This window comes from Lampris incognitus, chromosome 7 (genome assembly GCF_029633865.1).
Source record: "Lampris incognitus isolate fLamInc1 chromosome 7, fLamInc1.hap2, whole genome shotgun sequence".
Taxonomy (NCBI): domain Eukaryota; kingdom Metazoa; phylum Chordata; class Actinopteri; order Lampriformes; family Lampridae; genus Lampris; species Lampris incognitus.
In genome coordinates this window covers 38,832,862-38,855,771 of record NC_079217.1, presented here as the reverse complement: position 1 = coordinate 38,855,771, position 22,910 = coordinate 38,832,862, and the positions used below count along the sequence as shown (strand labels likewise).

At 42.6% G+C, this 22,910-nt stretch overlaps 2 protein-coding genes across 3 annotated transcripts in view; one reads left to right on the top strand and one right to left on the bottom strand.

Annotated features, from left to right (window-relative positions):
* Window positions 1-1,613: 1,613 nt before the first annotated feature.
* Window positions 1,614-21,093, top strand: tubd1 (tubulin, delta 1). Of its 2 annotated transcripts, XM_056283078.1 has the most exons (9): window positions 1,614-1,864; window positions 2,031-2,178; window positions 3,657-3,873; window positions 4,342-4,573; window positions 7,373-7,537; window positions 8,360-8,500; window positions 14,160-14,343; window positions 15,985-16,124; window positions 21,051-21,093. In XM_056283078.1, the coding sequence occupies exons 1-8, from the start codon at window positions 1,714-1,716 to the stop codon at window positions 16,088-16,090; spliced, it is 1,344 nt and encodes a 447-aa protein (XP_056139053.1). In that variant the 5' UTR covers window positions 1,614-1,713; the 3' UTR covers window positions 16,091-16,124; window positions 21,051-21,093. The 2 variants fall into 2 exon arrangements, with proteins under 2 accessions (XP_056139053.1, XP_056139052.1); XM_056283077.1 differs by lacking the exon at window positions 21,051-21,093 and having other exon boundaries at window positions 15,985-17,609.
* vmp1 (vacuole membrane protein 1) overlaps window positions 17,790-22,910 on the bottom strand; it is a 35,033-nt gene continuing 29,912 nt past the window's right edge. The window contains exons 10-12 of the mRNA XM_056283079.1: window positions 21,421-21,482; window positions 19,369-19,468; window positions 17,790-18,886 (exon numbers count right to left, since the gene is read on the bottom strand). Of these exons, the coding sequence (XP_056139054.1) occupies window positions 18,743-18,886; window positions 19,369-19,468; window positions 21,421-21,482 (306 nt within the window). The 3' untranslated portion in view covers window positions 17,790-18,742. The remainder of the gene's footprint in view (window positions 18,887-19,368; window positions 19,469-21,420; window positions 21,483-22,910) is intronic.

Sequence of the window (22,910 nt, the reverse complement as noted above, 5' to 3'; positions counted from 1 at the left end):
CCCGAAACTCCTACCTACACCTAGCCGTAAACCCCCACCCACATCTAACTGGTACCCCCTCTCCATAGCACACTGGCGATCCAAAAGATCCTGATCAGCAATGTTACCCCCACCTACGTATGAACCACCCTCTGCCATGTTCCTACCTCTAACACTCAGATAAAATAAAAAATAAAATAAAAAAGTGAAAAGCTCAATTCATTTAAATAATTGAATCTAGAAATCACTAAGAGATTGAAACAATCACACACAATCAACAAATTCACCAATAGATTATTCAATCACATCAACATTAACCTTTTTTCCTTTTTTTTCGTGTGTTTTTCTTCCTTCAGTATATACAAATGTCCTGTTCACAAGCCCAGTCCATGGTAACCACAGCTATGACTGTCCAGTGTCCACACAGCTCAACTCCAGTCCACTGTAACATGAGCGTACAGTCTATAGAAATACCTGAGGACGTCTGGGGCTTGATGACGACAGCAGCCTTCCGCGGCGAGCAACTGATGTCACTCTCAGAATCCAGGAGGGTCACGGCACCAATGTAACGGGGGCAGTCCTATGCTGTTCTATGCTGGTCAGCCTGCTGCACGCCCGTCCCTCTCATCGTTAGCTCTGCGTTGTGTTCTATTTTCGGTGGGGTCCCAGGTGTTGTGGGGGGCCCTCAGTCTCTCATCATCATCATCATGATCAAGGAAGGAGCGGGGACACACAGGACTCTATTTGGCCCACCTTGCCATTTATTTTGGTTTCAAACCCTTCGACAACCGTCCAGTCCTCCAGCGGGAGCGGTGTTTCTTACGGACGTGGGGGTCGAAGTTCAACCACTGCCCGGACTCCACTCGTGTGCGTTAGAAGTAGAAACCGTCCACGGGACTCCGATGTAAGAAAGGATAAACAAGTATTTTATCCCACAGCTTGCAGTATCTTCTTACAGGGATACTCAAGGTTACGTTCTCCTCAACCAGCAAAACTGTCCCACGGTAAGAAACACGTGTGGCTCGGCTCGATTGCTGCTTGAGACTCCTCCCACAAAACAAAAATGGCCTCTCCCGCGTTCCCTCTTCCGTGTACCCACAAGACCTCTCTCTTAAAGCGACAGTACACGTATATGACGGTCGTTGGAAAACATACATAAAAGTAAATAATGACATAAAATAAAATGTAGTAAACACAAATAACAGCACACAGACAGGATTTGGTGATATTTCATACTCAAACAAAATAAAATAAAAACATTAATTTTAACCTGGTTACACGAGTGATGAAGAAGGACAGGATTAGGGACGACTATATTAGAGGGACAGCTCAGGTTGGATGGATCGGAGACAAAGCAAGAGAGGCAAGATTGAGATGGCTTGGACATGTGCTGGGTATACTGGGGGAAGGATGGTGAATATGGAGCTGCCAGGGAAGAGGAAAAGAGGAAAAGAGGAAAAGAGGAAAAGAGGAAGGCCAAAGAAGAGGTTTATGGATGCGGTGCGAGAGGAGCCACACTTCATACCAGCTGGTGGCGGCAATGCACCATTTCGTTGTTTACCAACCGCCAATAAAGACGAAGAAGATGACGAAAAGCTGAGAAGAAGAACTTTTGAGAAGCGGCGCACTGAACATGACAGTTTATCTTCCGGAGCTTGTCTATTTATCGTATATTCTTGTAGGTTGATAGTAAAACGAGCCTTCCCCCATGACGGGAGGGTTTTGCTCTGACGGATGTCGGTGGTGACAGTGCAGCTCGGTCAGTGTGGTAACCAGGTGGGACAGGAGTTGTTCGACGTTATCTGCGATGATGCGGATCAAGGAAAAGGAAAAGCATATCGCGACGCCAGCATTGATCGCTTCTACAATGAAACGACAAACCGTGGTAGGAATACTTATTGTATATGTCTTGCGTCCAGAAAGCTTTGCCTCTTTCTAAAGATTTTTAAGTTCGTTTGTGTTTATTCCGTTTGTCAGACATTGTTTTTCCCGAATTACAGTTGGGTCCACGGTCTCCTGTCCATCTTTCAATACCCGTGTCTTTTAAACAGAGCTTGTGGCCAGAGCAGTGCTCATTGACATGGAGCCCAAAGTGATCAACAACAGCTTGACCAAAGCTACAAAGTCTGGCAGGTGGAGATACGGAGACAAATCCCACTTCAGCCAGAAAGAGGGTTCTGGAAATAACTGGGCTAATGGGTAAGGGTATATCACATACAGGAACTAGCTTATCTAACATTAATAATAATACTTTTATTTATATAGCACCTTTCTAAAACAATGTTATAAAGTGCTTCACAAAAAAATCAAAAGACAGATAAAACCAGACAGGGCAGGAATAAGAGTAAGGTCAAATAAGAGTAAAAATAAAAACAGTGAAAATAAAGACAACTATCAAACATTTGTAAAAGCTTTCATACAAAGAAAAGTTTTAAGACGAGATTTAAAAGAAGCTAGAGACTTAGTTCGTCTTACCTCAGCAGGAAGAGTTCCATAGTGTGGGGGCTCTAACAGCAAAAGCCGATCACCCTTTGTAATCAACCGAGACCAGGGAATAACTAGCAGGGCTCCATCTGCAGACCTTAATGGTCGAGGAGGGGACATACCAAGTCAATAAATCACAAATGTATAAAGGAGCAATACCGTTTAAAGCCTTAAAAGTGAGCAGTCATATTTTAAAATCAATTTGAAATATAACAGGGAGCCAGTGTAGGGAGGCAACATTGTGCCCATTTACCAGAGAATACAAAACCATTAGTAAGTATTACTAAGAAAACCTACGTCACAGGTTCCTTTGAACCCTGATCAGCAGAATAGTCAAGTCAATTTTATTTGTATAGCCCAGTATCACAAATTACAAATTTGCCTCAATGGGCTTTACAGCAACACAACATCCTGTCCTTAGACCCTCTCATCGGATAAGGAACAACTCCCTGAAAAAAAAAAAACCTTTTAACTGGGAGAAAAAATAGGAAGAAACCCCAGGGAGAGTAACAGAGGAGGGATCGATCTCCCAAGATGGACAACGTGCAATGGGCATTGTGTTTACATAATACAACATTGAAAGAGGATAACAGTTATAATGGAATTAGACAGAGAATAGAAGGACTGCTTTTGCCTAAGGGATATTATGTAAAAAATCAAACCTTCAGAGGTTGACGTGCTGCTGAAATACCAGACCATTCTCCATCTGGAGTAACAATGAGAAGTTGTCTGAGAGGGGACTACAGTGTATTGGTGGGTGTGCTAATGCAAATTTTCAATGGCTGTGATTGAGAACATGAAAGGGGAAAATATGATTATCTTTAATAGGAATGTGCCGATATCACATTTCCCTGCTGATATAGATTCTGAGTATGAATCTTTAAGAATCTGCTGATACCGAGTACCGATCAGATCCGTTACTTTTCCTGAACAGTGCAGACTAAGACCATTAGTTTGCGGTCAGTGGGCAAATGATTTAGATAGGATCTGTTTTTTTTTAAACATTTAAAGAAATACAGGCTTCCATTTGCCAAAAATGCTGTAAATCGAGCCATTTTGTTTTTATCATGATGTTACTCATGGCTTTTGGTTTTGGATTTTGCTCTTTGCCCGATATCCGATACTAGTTTAGGTAGATCCATAAAGAAAAACCTTAATAAATCAAATCTTCTTGCGTCTTTACCTTTTCCAAGGTATTGTGTTCATGGTCCACGTCACAGAGAGTTGGTTGAGGACCTCGTGCGGCGAGAGGTGGAGTGCTGTGACAGATTAGCTGGGATTATGGCCATTATGAGCGTGGCAGGGGGTACAGGGTCCGGGGTCGGCACCTACGTCACACAGTGTCTGCGAGATGTCTACCCTAACTCCTTCATCCTTAACCACCTCACCTGGCCATATGGCACTGGAGAGGTATGATACCAGTGTGAGCAGGGTTTAGTTGTACTGTATTGTAGTCATAAACAGATAGTATAAAAAGCAAAGATGAGACTGAGAATGTGACATTGAATTAGTGATTCTGGCGTTATTACATGGAAAACTCTGCCTACATTCACATTAAAATCCAAATGAAGAGAACTAGAATAAACATGGCCAAACATCCAAAGGAGACCCCTTTTATTCTGTGGAAGTTTCTCCTATAAACAACATAATTCTGAGATTTGTCAGAATCTAAAACAAATGTCTATTGTTACCAAAGGAATGAAAACCTGAGTATTGTGAAATGAGATCTATAGTGAAATGAAAGAACACTTTTCTTATTTTAAGGCCCATATTGCAGAAGAAATGACAGGTATCATCTTTCTTCCTCTGTAATATGCAGATGATTGATTTGTAGTTGTGTTATTTTCTCTTATCCTTCTTTTGTGCTTCTCCTTTTAGGTGATAGTTCAGAACTACAACTGTGTCCTGACGTTGTCTCACCTCTACCAGCTGTCTGATGTCATCTTAGTGCATGAGAATGATGTGGTGCACAGGATCTGCAGTCAGTTGCTGAACATCAAACACACCTCTTTCAGTGACATCAACAGGGTCATTGCCCACCAGCTGGGCAGTGTTCTGCAGCCTGCGCTCACTGGGGACTCCCATGGAGTCTACAGTAGAAATCCCCTCGGTGAGAAACAAAAAGGCACAGTCAGACTTAAGCCCATTTCCCACTGGACAAAAAAAGCCCACTAACACCCATTAACATCTGGCTTTTGTCTTTAGTGGGAAAGGTTACAATCGGCATTCATTCCCAGGACAAATGACTCGGAGGTATTTATCGACTCTGGCTTCGATCGGCAGTGATGCAAACATGACACCTGCATAGACATGCTAATTTTTGTCCCTTTTCTGGCGATGGAAAAAGGGTGTAGTTTTCACCCCTTTTCTAGTGCGTTCATGACATGGAATGTGACACACCAGAAGAAAAAAAAACAGGCATACTTGTCTACTGGCATTGGGAAAGGAGTCAATTTAGCAGGTTTTCCCGTGTTTAAAAAGCTCATATCATGTGTGTGTGTGTGTGTGTGTGTGTGTGTGTATATATATATATATATATATATATATATATACGTTTCCCACCAAAACTAGCACGTATATATATATATATATATATATATATATATATATATATATATATATATATATATATATATATACGTGCTAGTTTTGGTGGGAAAAGTATATTATTGACAGCAGGAGTACTAACACATGCACTCAGGCTTGCATTATTCTTACACATTAGCAGCTTAGACACATGTAAAAACTAATTCACAGCATACCTACGCACCATGGGAGTATTCATACACACAAATGCACATTTACAAGCATGCATAAACTCATGCACATGTTCCTATTTAAAGGCGCTTTCACACTGAACATGCAAACTCCACCCTTTTACTGTCAAGCATGTACTATTTAAATTCCACAGCAAAGTATGTCTTGGCTACATTATGTTAATATCACATGCTACAAATTGCTGACACCTATAGTGATACCTGGTAATTGTAGTGATGTTTGACCACCATAAATCCCAGAGATTAATTCAAAATGAAGCAGGGTTGCCAGTGGTGTTATGTCAGCACCTTCCCGTTTTTTTTTCCAATTTAATTTATTGTCATTAAAAACAATGTGCAGACACGTGTTAAAAATTTCATTTTTAACATGTGTCTGCAAATTTGCCGGTTTTGTGAACCTGAGTTCAGCAAATGATGTAATATCTGTCGGTAAAGGTCTTAGTCTGCCATTCTTGTCAGCCAAAATAACTTTATTTTTCAAACGCACTGCTACCTGCCTTGTTCTTTTACATTTGGCTGCAACGGCGTAATGTCCTGATCAACATTAAACATTAAAACGAGCAACTTGGCATTCATGATTTGGATATATGTGGATTAGCATTTGTCTTTAAATGTGGCTGTGAGATTGTTCACCCACTAATATGGAATGTGAAGTGGGATTAGACCGCCATGAGACAGGGTAGTTTTACCCTTCTGATTGTTCCGTTAGTGAGCGAACAATCCAATTCATGGTGAATTCTTCTTCACATTGATAGGAAGAATACCCAGAAGGGTAAATACCGATCAGCCAAAACATTAAAACCAGCTGTCTAATTATTGTGTAGGTCCCCCTTGTGCCACCAAAACAGCTCTGACCCGTCGAGGCATGGACTCCATAGGACCTTTGAAGGTTTCCTCTGGTACCTCGCACCAAGACGTTAGCAGCAGGTCCTTTAGGTCCTGTAAATTGCAAGTTGGAGCCTCCATAGATCGGACTTGTTTTTCCAGCACATCCCACAGATGCTTGATCGGATTGAGATCTGGGGAATTTGGAGGCCAAGGCAACATCTTGAACTCTTTGTCCTGTTCCTTAAACCATTCCTGAACAATTTTTGCAGTGTGGCAGGGCGCATTATCCTGCTGAAAGACGCCACTGCCATCAGGGAATACTGTTGCCATGAAGGAGTGTACCTGGTCTGCAGTGATGTTTAGGTAGGTGGTATGTGTGAAAATAACATCCACATGAATGCCAGGACCTGAGGTTTCCCAGCAGAACATTGCCCAGGTTATCACACTACCTCCGTCGGCTTGCCTTCTTCCCATAGTGCATCCTGGTGCTCTCTTCCCCAGGTAAACGATGCACATGTACCCAGCCGTCCACATGATGTAAAGGAAAACGTGATTCATCAGATCAGGGCACCTGCTTCCACTGCTCCATGGTCCAGTTCTGACGCTCAAGTGTCCGTTGTAGGCACTTTTGGCGGTAGACAGGGGTCATCATGGGCACTCTGACCAGTAGGCGGCTACACAGCCCCATACACAGCTGCGAGGCATGTGTGTTCTGACACCCATCTATCATAGTCAGCATTTTTCAACAATTTGAGCGACAGTAGCTCCTCTGTAAGATTGGACCAGACCAGTAACCTTAGCTCCCCACATGTATCAGTGAGCCTTGGGCGTTCATGACCCTGTCGCCAGTTTACTGGTTGTCCTTCCTTGGACCACTTTTGGTAGGTACTGACCACTGCATACCAGGAACACCCCACAAGACCTGCCATTTTGGAGATGCTCTGACCCAGTCGTTTAGCCATCACAATTTTGGCCCTTGTGAAAGTCACTGAGATCCTCACCCTTGCCCATGTTTCCTGCTTCCACTGCATCAACTTCAAGAACTGACTGTTAACTTGCTGCCTAATATCCCACGCCTTGAGAGATGCCATTGTAACGAGATAATCAATGTTATTCACTGACTTGTCAGTGATTTTAATGTTTTGGCTGATCGGTGTATGTTTGCATGTAAAGATTTAGGATTGTAGCTACAAGTAATATACTATAAACAAACCAGCTCTTTCTGACCATTATGGTATGGATACTATTGTGTTTTTTTCTTTTACACATTGTGATGCTTACTGAGTCTTCTCTTTGTGCTTCAGGTGAGTTGGTGAGCAGCCTGGCGTGCCACCCAGAATATAAGCTACTGAGCATGTGTACCATCCCTCAGATGGCCAGCTCCTCCATTGCCTACAGTGCGTTTACCTGGCAGGGCTTGCTCAAACACCTCCGCCAGATGCTCATCTCTAACACAAAGATGGAGGAAGGTCAGTTTGGTTCACAGTCTTGTTTGGGGTTTTTGGAACTGGATTTCTTCTTCATTTGGTATGACCCTGTGAATCTTCACAAAATGACAACACATTGAAGTTATGCACCAAAAAAAAAAAAAAGAAGAAAAGAAATGAAGGTTGCAAGGCAAATTTATTTGTACATAGGATGAGACATTTTATACGAATCAGAAAAATATTAAAAAAATAAGTAAAATCAAGATCGATTTTAATTTATCACATTCCCATTGGTAGGCTAAATTAAGAAAATGCTATTTGAACTAATACTGTGGTAGTTTGTTGAAGGAATTCAGTTAGTGCTATGTGATATGGAAATATGAATATAATCATTTGGAATTTTATACACTATCAATGTGTATCACAATATCTGCTTACATATGTGAAAATACCATGTTTAAGAATCCAACCGAAGTCCATCACATTGAAATGGTTTGGAAATGTAGGGTACAATATCAATTCAAAATTAGTTTTCAAATAACACTCCCTCAGATATTTCAGACCTCAATCACATGCCATCCTGATGCAATACCATTGAAAGACGATTAGCAACTGGCTTAGATTTAGAATAAAAGGTGTGTGAAACAAGGGGTCATTTTAATTCCAAGTTGAAGACTAGTCAAGTGTCATGCACTATATGATTAGGAAATGACTGAAATAACAGATAAAAGAAAGATGACCTTTTACATTCATTGGAATGCTAATGCCAGTTTAATCTGGATAGGAAATGAGTTGATTTGATAGTTTGAGCAGTGACCCCTGCCCACATTTGAATAAAAGCCCTGCACGTCTGCTGTGTTGCAGGTATAGACTGGCAGGTAACTGCCCCTCATATCAATCCTATTGCCCCTGAGAGAAGCAGGAGTCTCAGAGGAGCAGGCTTTAACACCTCGCTGGCCAATCTGCTGATACTGAGAGGAAAAGATGTCTACAGCACTGAGACAGGTCACATATACTTACTTAAATTTCTCTGATTATACAAGATATTCAAAACTTTTCTTTGCTCTTTTACATGAAATTTCAGAAGCTGTGAGAGGCAAGTGAATTTATTATTATTATTATTTTGGTCAGGATCTTTTTGTTTGTTTGTTGTTGTAATACTCATTTTGGCCAAAAGAGGTTGAAGTGCACCACTACCCCATGTTCTACAGCCTGGTGAGCATCAACTGGGATTTCAACTCTGATTTCTAGTTGAAAGCTGTGTGATATTCGGTCTGAATGTCCAAGACCTCTTTTCACCCTCTTTTCAACCAGCTAAAATGCGGTTACAAAATAAACGTCACAAGACACATTCATTTAATAATTTTGATAATTTGTTCTGTTGTAGGTTGAAAGAGAGACGATATTGACTAGTGTGAAGGTATTTCTCCCAAGTTATGTTGCACTGGTAGGCAAAATGTGGTCTACATGAAGACGTAATTTCTACGCATTTAATGTTAATTTCATTCTTCATTCATCTTCAGCCGCTTCTCCAGGTTAGGGTCGCGGTGGCAGCAAGCTAAGTAGGGCACTCCAGGCATCCCTATGCCCTCCAGCTCTTCCTGGAGGATCCCAAGGCGTTTCCTGGCCAGATTGGACATGTAGTCCCTCCGGCGAGTTTTGGGTCTACCCTGGGGTCTCTCCCAGTTGGCTGTGCCCGGAAAACCTCCAACGGAAGGCGCCCAGGAGGCATCCTAATCAGATGCCCGAACCAACTCAACTGGCTCCTTTTGACGCGAAGGAGCAGCAGCTCTACTCTGAGCTCCCTCCGGATGTCCGAGCTCCTCACCTTATGTCTAAGGCTGAGTCCAGACACCCTATGGAGGAAACTCATTTCAGCCACTTGTATCTGCAATCTCATCCTTTCGGTCACTACTCAAAGCTCATGACCATAGGTGAGGGTTGGAACGAAGATTGACTGGTACATTTAGAGCTTTGCCTTCCGGCTCAGCTCCCTCTTCACCACAACGGTCTGGTACAATGTCCGTATTACTGCTGATGCTGCAACAATCTGCTTGTCAATCTCCCGCTCCATCCTACCCTCACTCGTGAACAAGAAGGAGTTCACTCGAGGCAACAAGTCATCCCCAACCCAGAGGGAGCAATCCACCATTTTCCGGTAGAGAACCATGGCCTCAGACTAGCAGTTGCTGACTCTCATCCCAGCCATTTCACACTCAGCTGCAAACCGCCCCAGTGCGCGCTTGGAGGTCGCGTTCTAATGAAGCCAACAAAACCACATCATCTGCGAAGAGCAGAGATGCAGTTCTGAGGTTCCCAATATGGACACACTCCTCACCTTGGCTGCGCCTTGAGATCCTGTCCATGAATATCACAAACAGAATCGGATTCAAGGGACAACCTTGGCGGAGTCCGTCACCCACGGAAAATGTGTTTGACTTTTTGCCGAGAATGCAGACACAGCTTACTTTGGTTATACAAGGACCGGATGGCTTGTAGCAACTGCCCCGGTACCCCATACTCCTGCAGTACCCCCCACAGAGTGCCCTGGGGTACACGGTCGTAAGCCTTCTCCAAGTCCACAAAACACATGTAGACTGGCTAGTCAAACTCCCATGCCCCCCTCAGCACTTCTGCAAGGGTAAACAGTTGGTCTGTTGTTCCATGGCCAGGATGCAATCTTCATTGTTCCTCCTGGATCCGAGGTTCGACAATCGGTCAGATCCTCCTTTCCAGCACCCTAGAGTAGACTTTTCCAGGCAGGCTGAGCAATGTGATGCCCCGATAATTGGAGTACACCCTCCGGTCCCCCTTTTTGAATATGGGACCCACCACCCCAGTCTCCCTGTCCCCGACCTCCACGTGACACTGAAGAGGCCTGTCAACCAAGACAGCCCAACAATGTCCAGAGCCTTCCGCGTCTCAGGGCGAATCTCATCCACACCCGGTGCCTTGCCACTGAGGTGCCTTGGTCAGGGGCACAAGCAGGAGTATTAACCCTAACATGCATGTCTTTTTTTGATGGTGGGAGGAAACTGGAGTACCCTGAGGAAACCCACGCAGACACAGGGAGAACATGCAAACACCACATAGAAAGGACCTGAGACAGCCTTAGGTTCGAACCCAGGATCTTCTTGCTGTGAGGCAACAGGGCTAACCACTGGGCCCCTGTTTTGCCCCTTAGTGTTGATCATGTGAAGCGCTAAAATCATGGGAAGAGCTCGGTTAAACAAGACTAGGTCAAAACCTAGTATATGGCTGGACCCTGTATGGGCAATGTCTTGATGCATGCTCAATTATCCAGGTAAGGAAATTCCAGAAAGTTGACTCAGTTCATCTGGATATGTCTAGTGGGAGAAACGTTTCATCACTCATCTAAGTGATTTTGTCAGTCTCAGCTGACTGCATGGTATCCCCAATCTTATAAACAGCACAGTTAGGTAGCGACCAAAATGGCACAGTTGCTTCACAACTGAAACCAGTGATGGGTTTGATATGCAAATTGCCATGACCATTAATTAGAGTTACAATGACCATGTGTACTATTCATGGAGGATTGGGGAATAGTTGCAATGACAGGACTGAAAGCATTGTAATATGGTGATATGTATTCTTAGCCCCCCCCCACCCACCTCCCTGGGCCTCAGGGTTTTCATGTTTCCATGGCTGGAATCTTTCCCTGGACCCTGAAGCGGTACAGGCAGGTGTATTTTGGCAGGCCCCAATTGCTCTTAACCTCCAGCTCAACATAATGGTAGACCCCCTGAGGAGTCCTTATTTGGAAGGTCTGAGTGGGCTCTCAATTCTGGTCGAACCGAAATCTTCTCAGGAGAGTTTTCTCGCCGTCTTTAATTACCATGCCATAAATGTGGAAGTCTCAGTGCAGATGGAATGTGCCCGGTGGGTGTTACCTCTCGCTGCACCAGAGGTAATGTGACATGGCCAATGTGACATGGGTAACTGATGGGGTGGGAGAGTGCAACAGTGACAACCCTGAGAACCAGGGAATGGCCAACACTGACCAGGCTGCATCACTTGGTTACCCTCAATGACTGTAGTGGGCGTCTGGGTGCAGTGGTCAAACCAGAGCGGTATTCCAAACAGAGTCTACTTGCATGGTTGGATGTCCACCGAGCCATCTTGGGACTCCAGGGAAAAGTCTGGCATCTTGTCTGCCACTGGAGATGTACACCCTTGGCCAGGACCTTTGAAAAAGTTCCTTTGTCAATCTATTTCGCAACCACGTGTCTATAGCGTGTTTGAGCCCTGGTTGCATGATGGAAACGGATGGAGCGGATGACTCTGGACCAGGAGGGGGCGTCATGTGAACCAGAGCTGAGAGAGATCCCGTTTGAGCTTGGTAATAAAGGCCTCTTGTGCTTCCATTCTCTTTTAGGAGTGTGTAAGAGATTCTCACATTGGTTTTGAGGCCATCAAGCTCCTGGTCCAATTTACAGAGTCCAAATTTCCCATCTTTTCGGCTCCCATCTGCAACACCCCCAAGTCCATCCTCAGCTTTTCTAAAATCTTGGAAACCATCCTTTGCTGCCGGGTTCCAAGCTCTTCCACTATTGTCTTGAGCTTTACTTCCAAAGCGGCAAGGTCCATGGGAAGTGCTGGAAGCTGTGGCCGATTCTGGTCACCAGCCAGCAAATACACTATATGGACAAAAGTATTGGAACACCCCTCTTAATCATTGAATTCAGGTGTTTCATTCAGACCCATTGCCACATGTGTATAAAATCAAGCAGCTAGCCATGCAGTCTGCATTTACAAACATTTGTAAAAGAATGGATCGTTCTGAAGAGCTCAGTGAATTCAAGCGTGGTATTGTCATAGGATGCCACCTTTGCAATAAGTCAGTTCGTGAAATTTCTTCCCTGCTAGATATTCCACGGTCAACTGTAAGTGGTATTATTGAAAAGTGGAAGCGTTTAGTAACAACAGCAACTCAGCCATGAAGTGGCAGACCATGTAAAGTCCCACAGCAGGGTCAACGAGTGCTGAGGCGCATTGTGCGTAAAAGTCGCCAACACTGTGTTGACTCAATGACTGCAGAGTTCCAAACTTCCTCTGGCATTAACATCAGCACAAAAACTGTGCGCCGGGAGCTTCATGGATTGGGTTTTCATGGCCGAGCAGCTGTATGCAAGCCTTACATCGCCAAGCACAATGCCAAGCATCGGATGGAGTGGTGTAAAGCACACTGGACTCTGGAGCAGTGGAAACATGTTCTGTGGAGTGACGAATCACGCTTCTCTGTCTGGCAGTCTGATGGACGAGTTTGGGTTTGGTGGATGCCAGGAGAACGTTACCTGCCTGACCGCATTGTGTCAACTGTAAAGTTTGGTGGAGGAGGGATAATGGTACGGGGTTGTTTTTCAGGGGTTGGGCTAGGCCTCCTTAGTTACAGTGAAGGGAAATCTTAATGGTTCAGCATACCAAGACATTTTGGACAATTCTATGCTTCCAACTTTGTGGGAACAGTTTGGGGAGGGCCCTTTTCTGTTCCAGCATGACTGCATGGTTGGATGAGTTCGGTGTGGAAGAACTTGACTGGCCCACACAGAGCCCTGACCTCAACCCCATTGAACACCTTTGGGATGAACTAGAATGGAGACTGCGAGCCAGGTCTTCTCGTCTAACATCAGTGCCTGACCTCACAAATGCTCTTATGGATGAATGGGCAACAATTCCCACAGACATACTCCAAAATCTCGTGGAAAGCCTTCCCGGAAGAGTGGAAGCTGTTATTGCTGGAAGGGGGGGGGGGGACAAATCCATATTAATGCCTATTGATTTAGAATGGGATGTCATAAAAGCTCCTGTAGGTGTAATGGCCGGCCAGGTGTCCCAATAATTGTGTCCATATAGTGTATGTTCCATACATGGCAACAGTCAGGAAGAGGAGGGAGCGGAGCAAAAACGACAACAGTCTGCAAACCAGTCGACCAATTCTGGCACAGACGGTGTGTCTGGTGAAGGTGGTAGGCGGATGACAAACATTGTACCTGGTATTTGTTCGTCGTCTTCCTTGGAAGGCTGATAGTATCCACCAAGCTTCGAAGTAACATGAAAGAAAAAAGTGTAAAACTAGTGCAGTGCCCGTTCGGGAGTAATACCCCTCCAACCTCAATGTGGGTTAGTTCGTCAAATCTCTTAACGCTGTTCTTTAAATTTCTGACATTGCTCTCGAATAAGTCTTTAAGTATAGAGGGCCAGCGCCGAGCGACCGCACCGCCTTTTCTAGTCACAAAGAGTGTAACCCACATTGTGGTTGGATTGGTATTACTCCTGAATGGGCACTGCACTAGTCATACTAAAATGGAAGGATTATATGGATGTATGTCTGACTGTCCATAGATGTGCTCGAACACCATTCATCTGACCGGCTTTACACTTGGCGGGTGTATTGCTGAGGACCCAAGGAAGTGCAGTGTTGAGTGTGAAGTTTGGATGAGCGCTTCTCTGAGCAAGAAAATAAGACTAAGCTTAGCATGCTGTACGTAAACATACAGACATGACGTCTACGAGCACAGGGTGGTGCTATATGAAGCATGCGGAGGAAGTTTCCAATAGCATAATTTTAGATATCCCGTTACAGATATTCTCATGTTGTTATCAAGAGTGCTGAGTAGTAAAGCGAATTGCGTGACGTCCACAGGAGGCTTCCAGGAGCCAGGCCTCTACGGTGCCTGGCTCCCGTCAGCAGAGGCCCTTGGCGTGTGGAAATCCCCCGTGCCGTTTAACAAGTACGAGAAGTCCGCCACGCTGCTCAGCAACAGCCAGGCGCTGCTCACACCTCTGGAGAGTATGGCGGGGAAAGCCTGGAATATGTTCGCCTCCAGGTCAGTTGTGCGCCCGTTTTTTTTGTTTTTTTGTTTTGTTTTAACATTTGTGCCATCTTTTTACTGAGCAAACACACGAACTCTAGCAAAGTTAAGGCTTTCCCACAGATGCTCGGAAGACAACCCCTACATGACATTTATTCAAATTTATCACACGTTTAAATAATTGTACTTTTTTTTTTTAAACCCGAGATGTTTGCTATTTTGTCAAATCGAAGTGAAATATTCATTGCATGGTAGTTTTACATACAAGGCATACTTTGATATAATGAACTTGCGCTTCAGCTGGTAACAGTCCAGTCTTAGTTGTAAGATGGTGAATGGCTTCAGAGGATGGATTTCTCTAGTTTAAGTACATATACACTACCGTTCAAAAGTTTGGGATCACCCAAACAATTTTGTGTTTTCCATGAAAAGTCACACTTATTCACCACCATATGTTGTGAAATGAATAGAAAATAGAGTCAAGACATTGACAAGGTTAGAAATAATGATTTGTATTTGAAATAAGATTTTTTTTACATCAAACTTTGCTTTCGTCAAAGAATCCTCCATTTGCAGCAATTACAGCATTGCAGACCTTTGGCATTCTAGCTGTTAATTTGTTGAGGTAATCTGGAGAAATTGCACCCCACGCTTCCAGAAGCAGCTCCCACAAGTTGGATTGGTTGGATGGGCACTTCTTTGAGCAGATTTGAGTTTCTGGAGCATCACATTTGTGGGGTCAATTAAACGCTCAAAATGGCCAGAAAAAGAGAACTTTCATCTGAAACTCGACAGTCTATTCTTGTTCTTAGAAATGAAGGCTATTCCATGCGAGAAATTGCTAAGAAATTGAAGATTTCCTACACCGGTGTGTACTACTCCCTTCAGAGGACAGCACAAACAGGCTCTAACCAGAGTAGAAAAAGAAGTGGGAGGCCGCGTTGCACAACTGAGCAAGAAGATAAGTACATTAGAGTCTCTAGTTTGAGAAACAGACGCCTCACAGGTCCCCAACTGGCATCTTCATTAAATAGTACCTGTTAGAGCCTGTTTGTGCTGTCCTCTGAAGGGAGTAGTACACACCGGTGTAGGAAATCTTCAATTTCTTAGCAATTTCTCGCATGGAATAGCCTTCATTTCTAAGAACAAGAATAGACTGTCGAGTTTCAGATGAAAGTTCTCTTTTTCTGGCCATTTTGAGCGTTTAATTGACCCCACAAATGTGATGCTCCAGAAACTCAATCTGCTCAAAGAAGTGCCCATCCAACCAATCCAACTTGTGGGAGCTGCTTCTGGAAGCGTGGGGTGCAATTTCTCCAGATTACCTCAACAAATTAACAGCTAGAATGCCAAAGGTCTGCAATGCTGTAATTGCTGCAAATGGAGGATTCTTTGACGAAAGCAAAGTTTGATGTAAAAAAAATCTTATTTCAAATACAAATCATTATTTCTAACCTTGTCAATGTCTTGACTCTATTTTCTATTCATTTCACAACATATGGTGGTGAATAAGTGTGACTTTTCATGGAAAACACGAAATTGTTTGGGTGATCCCAAACTTTTGAACGGTAGTGTAGATTTCAAAAGTGTCACTTAGTCGGAAAGAATAAGAATACGTAAGTTTGTTTTCCTGTAATTTATTTCAACTTGTCACAGGGCGTACATTCATCAGTACACCAAGTTTGGGATCACGGAGGAAGATTTTCTGGACAGCTTTACATCTCTAGAGCAAGTCATCTCCAGCTACACTCAGCTCTCCTAACGTCACCTCTGGACATCAAATGGATGGGCTGTGTGTGTGTATATATATATATATATATTTTTGGAAGTACAACTGCTATATTTTGGATTATATTGAACATGTAAAATAATTCAAAAATGGCCTTATAAATCGTATTTTGAATTGGGTAACCATTTAACTGACAGACCATTCATTACAAAGACAAACGAATAATTTACAAGTAAAATAGATGTAATTTAACTGATGGGTGGTAATTGCTGAGTAAAATAGGGGCTTTTCCATGTCTTATGTTTCCTAGTTTTAATGCGCTGTTAAATATAATTTACATCAAACACTGCATGGGATAAATTCACAACACATGCCAAACGAGTATTTTGAATCCTTAAGAGTTGGCAGGGATAAATATTAATATAAATTAATATAAAGTCAATATTGAATGTCTTGTTATCTTTACTATTGTTAAATTACATAGGATGGTCAATCCATACTTTGATATAGATTGTATTTAACAGCACATTATGACAATAGAAAAGCCTCCATTTTACTCGTATTACATCTATTTTACTTGTATATTACTTGTTTATTTCTGTGTAATAAATGGCTTGTAATTTAAAGTGTTAACCTCTAAGTGCACTTTTAAAATGTTGCTGAGTACTGTTCAGAGTAACAAGTCACCAAGATACAGATGTCAGTGACAGATTCCAAAAACTACCTAGCTGTAAGGAAATTAAAAACGCTTAAGGGCACAGTGTTTACACTAAATTGGTGCCCTTTCATGATAAATGTCAACCCATGAGAACCATTTTGCCTCTTCAGAACAAAAAAAAAAAGTTACACGTGCGGTTATATACTGATTTGAACAGATTTAGTGACTCCTATGCTTTTAACACAATTTGTACACTTTTAAATGTTAAACATTACAAAGACAAGGGAATTCTACATTAGACACCTTTTATGCATTTATTGACTAATCAATTTTACAAGATGACTTGGTACATACAGATTCGTTCTGGCAAACAAATCCTCAACACCCTCATCCCCAACATGAACTGCTTCGTGGCCTCCCTTATCCAGAAATGGGACTACTCGAAGGGGAACAGCCCGATACGTGACACAGGACTCTGAACAGTGTGCTGAGATGCCGCAGGCCCACAACTTCAGCCAGCTTACAGACTGTTGTTGCCGTGTCATTTTAAAACAGCCAACACCAGTCTGATAAGCTAGCTGACAGGGGGGGAGAGTAGGGTAAAAGGTGCACTCCTGACAAAAAAGGGGTATTTGTCCTGATCTGCAGGATAGGTTGCAGATGGGGCAGATATCAATTCCAGACTTGACTTGTGAAAGACCGAAAGCAAGTGGAGACACGAAAGCAGAGCGGATGCTCAGACTCCGAGTGTGGATAAACTCAAACCAACTGGAGAGCATTCCAATGATGGTGGACCCCTCCAAAAAAAGTTTCCAATAATATGAAACATCAGACTGAAAGCTCTGTTGCTTGTAATTAAAGTTCATTTGGGAAAGGCGAACGCTAATGTGTAAATGGCCCGCAGCTCACTTACCTTACAGATGATCGTTTCTTCGAAAAAAGGAAATTAATATGGACCCCCCCCCCATGTGCTGAAAATGCACCAATTCTTAAACACAACAGCTACAGTCGATCCCATGACCAGCATTTGCGACATTTTTGATTTTCTACTCCATGGGGGAAAAGTCAAAGAAATGACACTCAGGCTTGGAAACAAGTGCAATGACTTAAGACATTTTTTATATGATCTGATCAAGGACCAGTCTAAATGTACAGACTAGAAATGGGAGTAGTTAGCCGAGTGTACAGTGTCACCTAACAAATGATTTTCAATTTTAAGTTTTGGTTCAAGTTTAGTTATATCCAGACAAACCATTAGAAATACATGTGCGCATACTGTCAAAAAAAATATTTACAGGATGTGCAAACCATCAATACCACATCAACCGGGCTTTATATTGCTTTTTTTTTTAACCTTTCCTCACTGATGACAGATCAAGAGCAAAATAGACAGATGGTCCAACTGTTCAAAAAGACAAAAATACAAGGAAAATGAAACCCTGAAAAGAGAAACAAAACCAAAGCCAAAACATCTGTTAACAATCATTTTGCCAGCATAGTACGCACAAATCCAACGAGAACCATCCATGCACACACTGTTAAAAAACAAACAAAAATTAAATACACATCAAGTCTTATCAAGAAAGAACTGTGTTCAATGGAAGTCGGACCCTCCATCTTACATAAGGCATGGAAGCTGGCGGGCGCCGCCTACAGTTGGAACTCACCATCCAGCTACTGCTTTACTTCTGAGGTCTATGAAAGGGTTAATCTGTTATAAGTAACCTTTTTTTTTAAAGGTCGGTGGGAGAACCGATCACATAACAAAGAAGAAAGATGTGAGGGAGAATTGAAAAACCTGAAGAGGGACAGATAAGCACATACACCCTCTGAAATACACATACGCACACACACAGAGAATAACAATGCCTGGTTTTTTGAGTGTTCAGCCTCTCTGAGGATGGATGAGGGTGAGGTTTGTTGTTGAGTTTCAAGTGGCCGAGGCTGAACGGAGGGCACCCTCAGCAGCAGCAGAGACGACGACAACAACAGTCAGCGGCCTTTTCCGTACCACTCAGTTCTAGTCATCACTTGGTCTTTTCCTCCGAGTGCTTCTGCAGCTGCAGCCGCTTGGCATAGCTCTGGGCCATGGAGTTGACGATGGAACAGACAAAGTAACAGACCATAACCACCACCACCTTCTCAAAGATCCACGACAGCCAGTTCTCACCCTGGGAATCAAAGAAATGTGGTGGACACTGCTGTGAACCGCTGTCATGAAGGCACATTACCACTACAGAATATTTTCCAGTACAAAACTAGGGGGAAAAAACCCCAAACTCTCCACCAAGGCTGTGTGTATTGTGTTGAATCGTTGAATACAGAAATACATCGGGAGAAAATGAACAAAAACTTTTTCACAATATGAATTCAGTGTGGGAAATGTGGTGGAAGTCAAACTGGAAAAGAAGGAAACCCAACTCAAATTTTGGTGATTTCTGTTTTTTTTTTATGTCTTCTGTTGTAATCCTATTAAGCAGAAAGAGTTACGATCCTTGGTCTTAATAAACCTCCCCCAAAATCATTTTATGATTTGAAAAATGCGTATTTGTTCATTCTAGATAAGGCTCTCTTATAAGCTAAGAAGCTAACACTGAAAATCCTAGGCTCCCACCCAATAACAGTACACGGTAGTCAGATGTATTGTTCTTACCGCCGGTGTGCCTTCCCCAGCGTGGTGCAGCTTGCTTCTCTGTGCCTCCAGGTATTCACTGAAGGGCTTCTGTAAGGAGGGTCCTACTTTTGGCACAGACCTGACACCACACATTTCCATACACATCCACACAAAGAGCAACATTGAGAAGGGAAGGGGGGGGGGTGAGAAAATATTAGTTCACTTACCGCAACACCTTTTCTCCAAAATGGAGCCTAGCAGTGAAGCTTTTGATCACAAATTCTCAGTCCCCAACACTCCTAGACAGCAGCATTGGGAGTCTTTTTCTTTCGCTGAAAACTGCTGTGGATCTTATGCCACCCAGAATGAAGCAATATCCTTGACACTTTTGAGGGCCTCATTTTACGGAAGGTCTCTAACTTAGAGCTCCCACCTCTACTTTGTGCTATGAGCAGAGAGCTGAGAGGAATGAAGCAGAAGCTCTTCAAGTCTTGCTTTTATACCCCTCTCATCTATATAGCAGCATGTGTCAGCCCCTGCAACCAGGAAGTGAGTCGACATTATGTCATCGCCGTTACCAACACTGATGCATTCTGGACAAAAAGCTATCTAATCAGGGCAGTCTCATGTCCTTTTAAGGCAGGGTAGACTGGCTCACCGGGGGGCCGATCAAAATGCATATGTCCATAATGGAGGGTTAGTCACCATTTAATCAAGTCATGTCGAGGTCTCAGTATTACCGGGCCAGGAATTGCAGTGGTATAGCTGAAGAACTAAAGGATCAGGCTGAATGAGGCCTCTACTTACACATGTAGAATATTTTCACTACCATTACTAGAGTACGCTGAAAGGCTTTAGACAGACCAGTCTCAAGCAGTCCTCTATGTTCATGAATCTAGTCTCCGGTCAAAACTACAGCAACTATTTCAGTGTAGACTAAGCAAAAAAGCCAATTTACTAAACACACACTAAAAGCTTAATTAGGTAATTGTTGATCTCAAACAAAACCAGACTGGTTTTGACTGACTCACTCATGGTATCACTCACTCACTTCTCCGCACGCACACACGCACACCCCCACACACACCCTGCAATTTAAAACGAAAAAAAAAAAATCCCGATTCAGCAATCAGGCACCATTCACACACATCATGGCGAATCATCCATGGCGAGTCATGTGTTGTGAATAATACAAAACTCGAGGTTCCTGTGCCTTGATGGACTGACCAGTCAGGAAAAAAAATAACACCATTACAGGATTCTCATTATCATGGGAAGAGGCCAATAAGCAACTGAAATCAAGAACCAAAAAAAACTGGTGAAGACATTAAACTGCTGTTACCTTAATCTGTGAGAAAAACAGCAGGACAATCATGATATGATCCCTCAACGGACTGAGATGAGGGTAAAGGCTGGTATTTAGTATCGCCAAAGCCTAAAAGTCGACCACACAGCGCTACTCCGTTCCATAATTTTAACAACTTTCTGAATGTTGTGAAGTGGATATTCCTTAATCAATACGTGCCATGTTTATTTTATAATTTTTCACTTGGTATCAATTCAAATATCCTACATCTTGTTTGGTTCTCTGAAACTCACATTGGGAAGTTGCTTTTTGAAAAGTAGCCAAATCTGCCATCAGTTGGAAAAAAAAGTTGAATGAATGATGAGCTTGTTTTGCTTTGGTTGACTGGTACATCCCTGCGTGTCCTGCTGTCTAGGGAGAATCTACTTCAGTCAGAGATGCACTTGATGAGTCAGACCAGAGCCCACCCTGTTCTGATCGAGTCCCACATGCCTGACCACTAATGCTGCATGGATGGATTGCATGCGTGTAAGGCAAGGAAATACCTTTGTGTGTAATGCCGATCTATTCACACAAATGCAACAGTATTTTTTCAGAAAAGGAACGATCACAAATGACTGATTAAAATCCAGCTGTATTCAAAAGCTTTCCAATCTTACAGAGGAACCATGATGACTCCACAGAGCACCTTTATTCATTCTCTCTCTCTCGCTCTCTCTCTCTCTTTCTCTCTCTCTCTCACTCTCACACACACACACACACACACACACACAGGAGATGCTTACCCAATGAGTGACACCATCTGCTCCACTATGTGCTTGCTGAAGGTAATTATAACAAACAGTTTCTGGGGGAAGATAGTAAGAGTACAAAGAGAAGAAATCAGCTTTGAAATTGTTACCTCGTTATGAAGCCTAATGGTCTATTAACACTCAGAGTAGAGTAACATGAGGAAAAATGCCCCATCTAACCTCCTCAAACAAATACACTGGCACAGTCTAAATAAAAAGTTGTTCATCATGAAACCATCTTCAGAATACACACACACACACATACACACACACACACAAATGTTATTAGCTAATAAAACGTCAACACTACATATCCCAATTTGGGAAAATTCCATGGTGTCTTTCCTCATGTTCGCCCACCAGGAGTTACACAACTATTTCATTTATATTTTTTCCCCTTTTCTTTCTTTGTGAAGCACCTTGTAACCTTGTCTGTGAAAAGTGCTATATAAATATACTTTGATTATTTACTTACAACTACCATCGGCCTAGTACACTTTATGTATATCTGGTCTGGGACAGGAGGGTAAAAATTGTTTTGATTTTTTTTATGTTGCTGTTGTACGCTTTACTTCTAGGCCAAAAATATTCTGCCGAGATTACTGCTTAATTTAAAACATCAGAAATACACACACACACACATTATATATATATATATATATATATATATATATATATATATATCAAGTTGCAATTTATATAGCGCTTTTCTAGCTGTATACATACACACACACACGCAAACGCACACACACACACACACACACACACACACACACACACACATAAAATGAGGCAAATTTGTAATTTGTGATATTGGGCTATACAAATATATATATAGATCAATACAGATGCAGGAAAAAAGTTTTAATACATAGCAGTACAGGCCTGTTTCATGCGTCGTACACTCATCAGCTTCAGCTGCTAATATCTATATTAAAGATATTAGCAGCTGATGAGTGCATGACACATGAAACAGGCCTGTACTGCTATGTATTAAAACTTTTTTTTTCTTGCATCTGTATTGATATTCCGCTCCTCATTAGTTGAGCACTTCTAACACCATTGACGGTTTCGAAAAAAAAAAAAATACACACACACACACACACACACACATATATATATATATATATATATAAAAATCCATGTTTATCTTGACATGCGTGTGGGTTTAGTCACGATATAAGTCAATTTTTTCTGATCATATGTTCTGGTACACAGAAATACCTCCCTGACCATTTCATCTTAAACACCATTCAGCAGGAAAGAATGCTATAGTGATGAGCCAAAACATTATGACCACCTGCCTAATATGCTGTTGATCCTCCATGTGCCGCCAAAACAGCGTCGACCCACCAAAGCATGTACACTACAAGACCCTTGAAGGTGTCTTGTGTTATCTGGCACCAAAACATTAGCAGCAGATCCTTCAAGTCCTGTAAGTTGCGAGGTGGAGCCGCCGTGGATCGGACTTGTTGGTCCAGCAC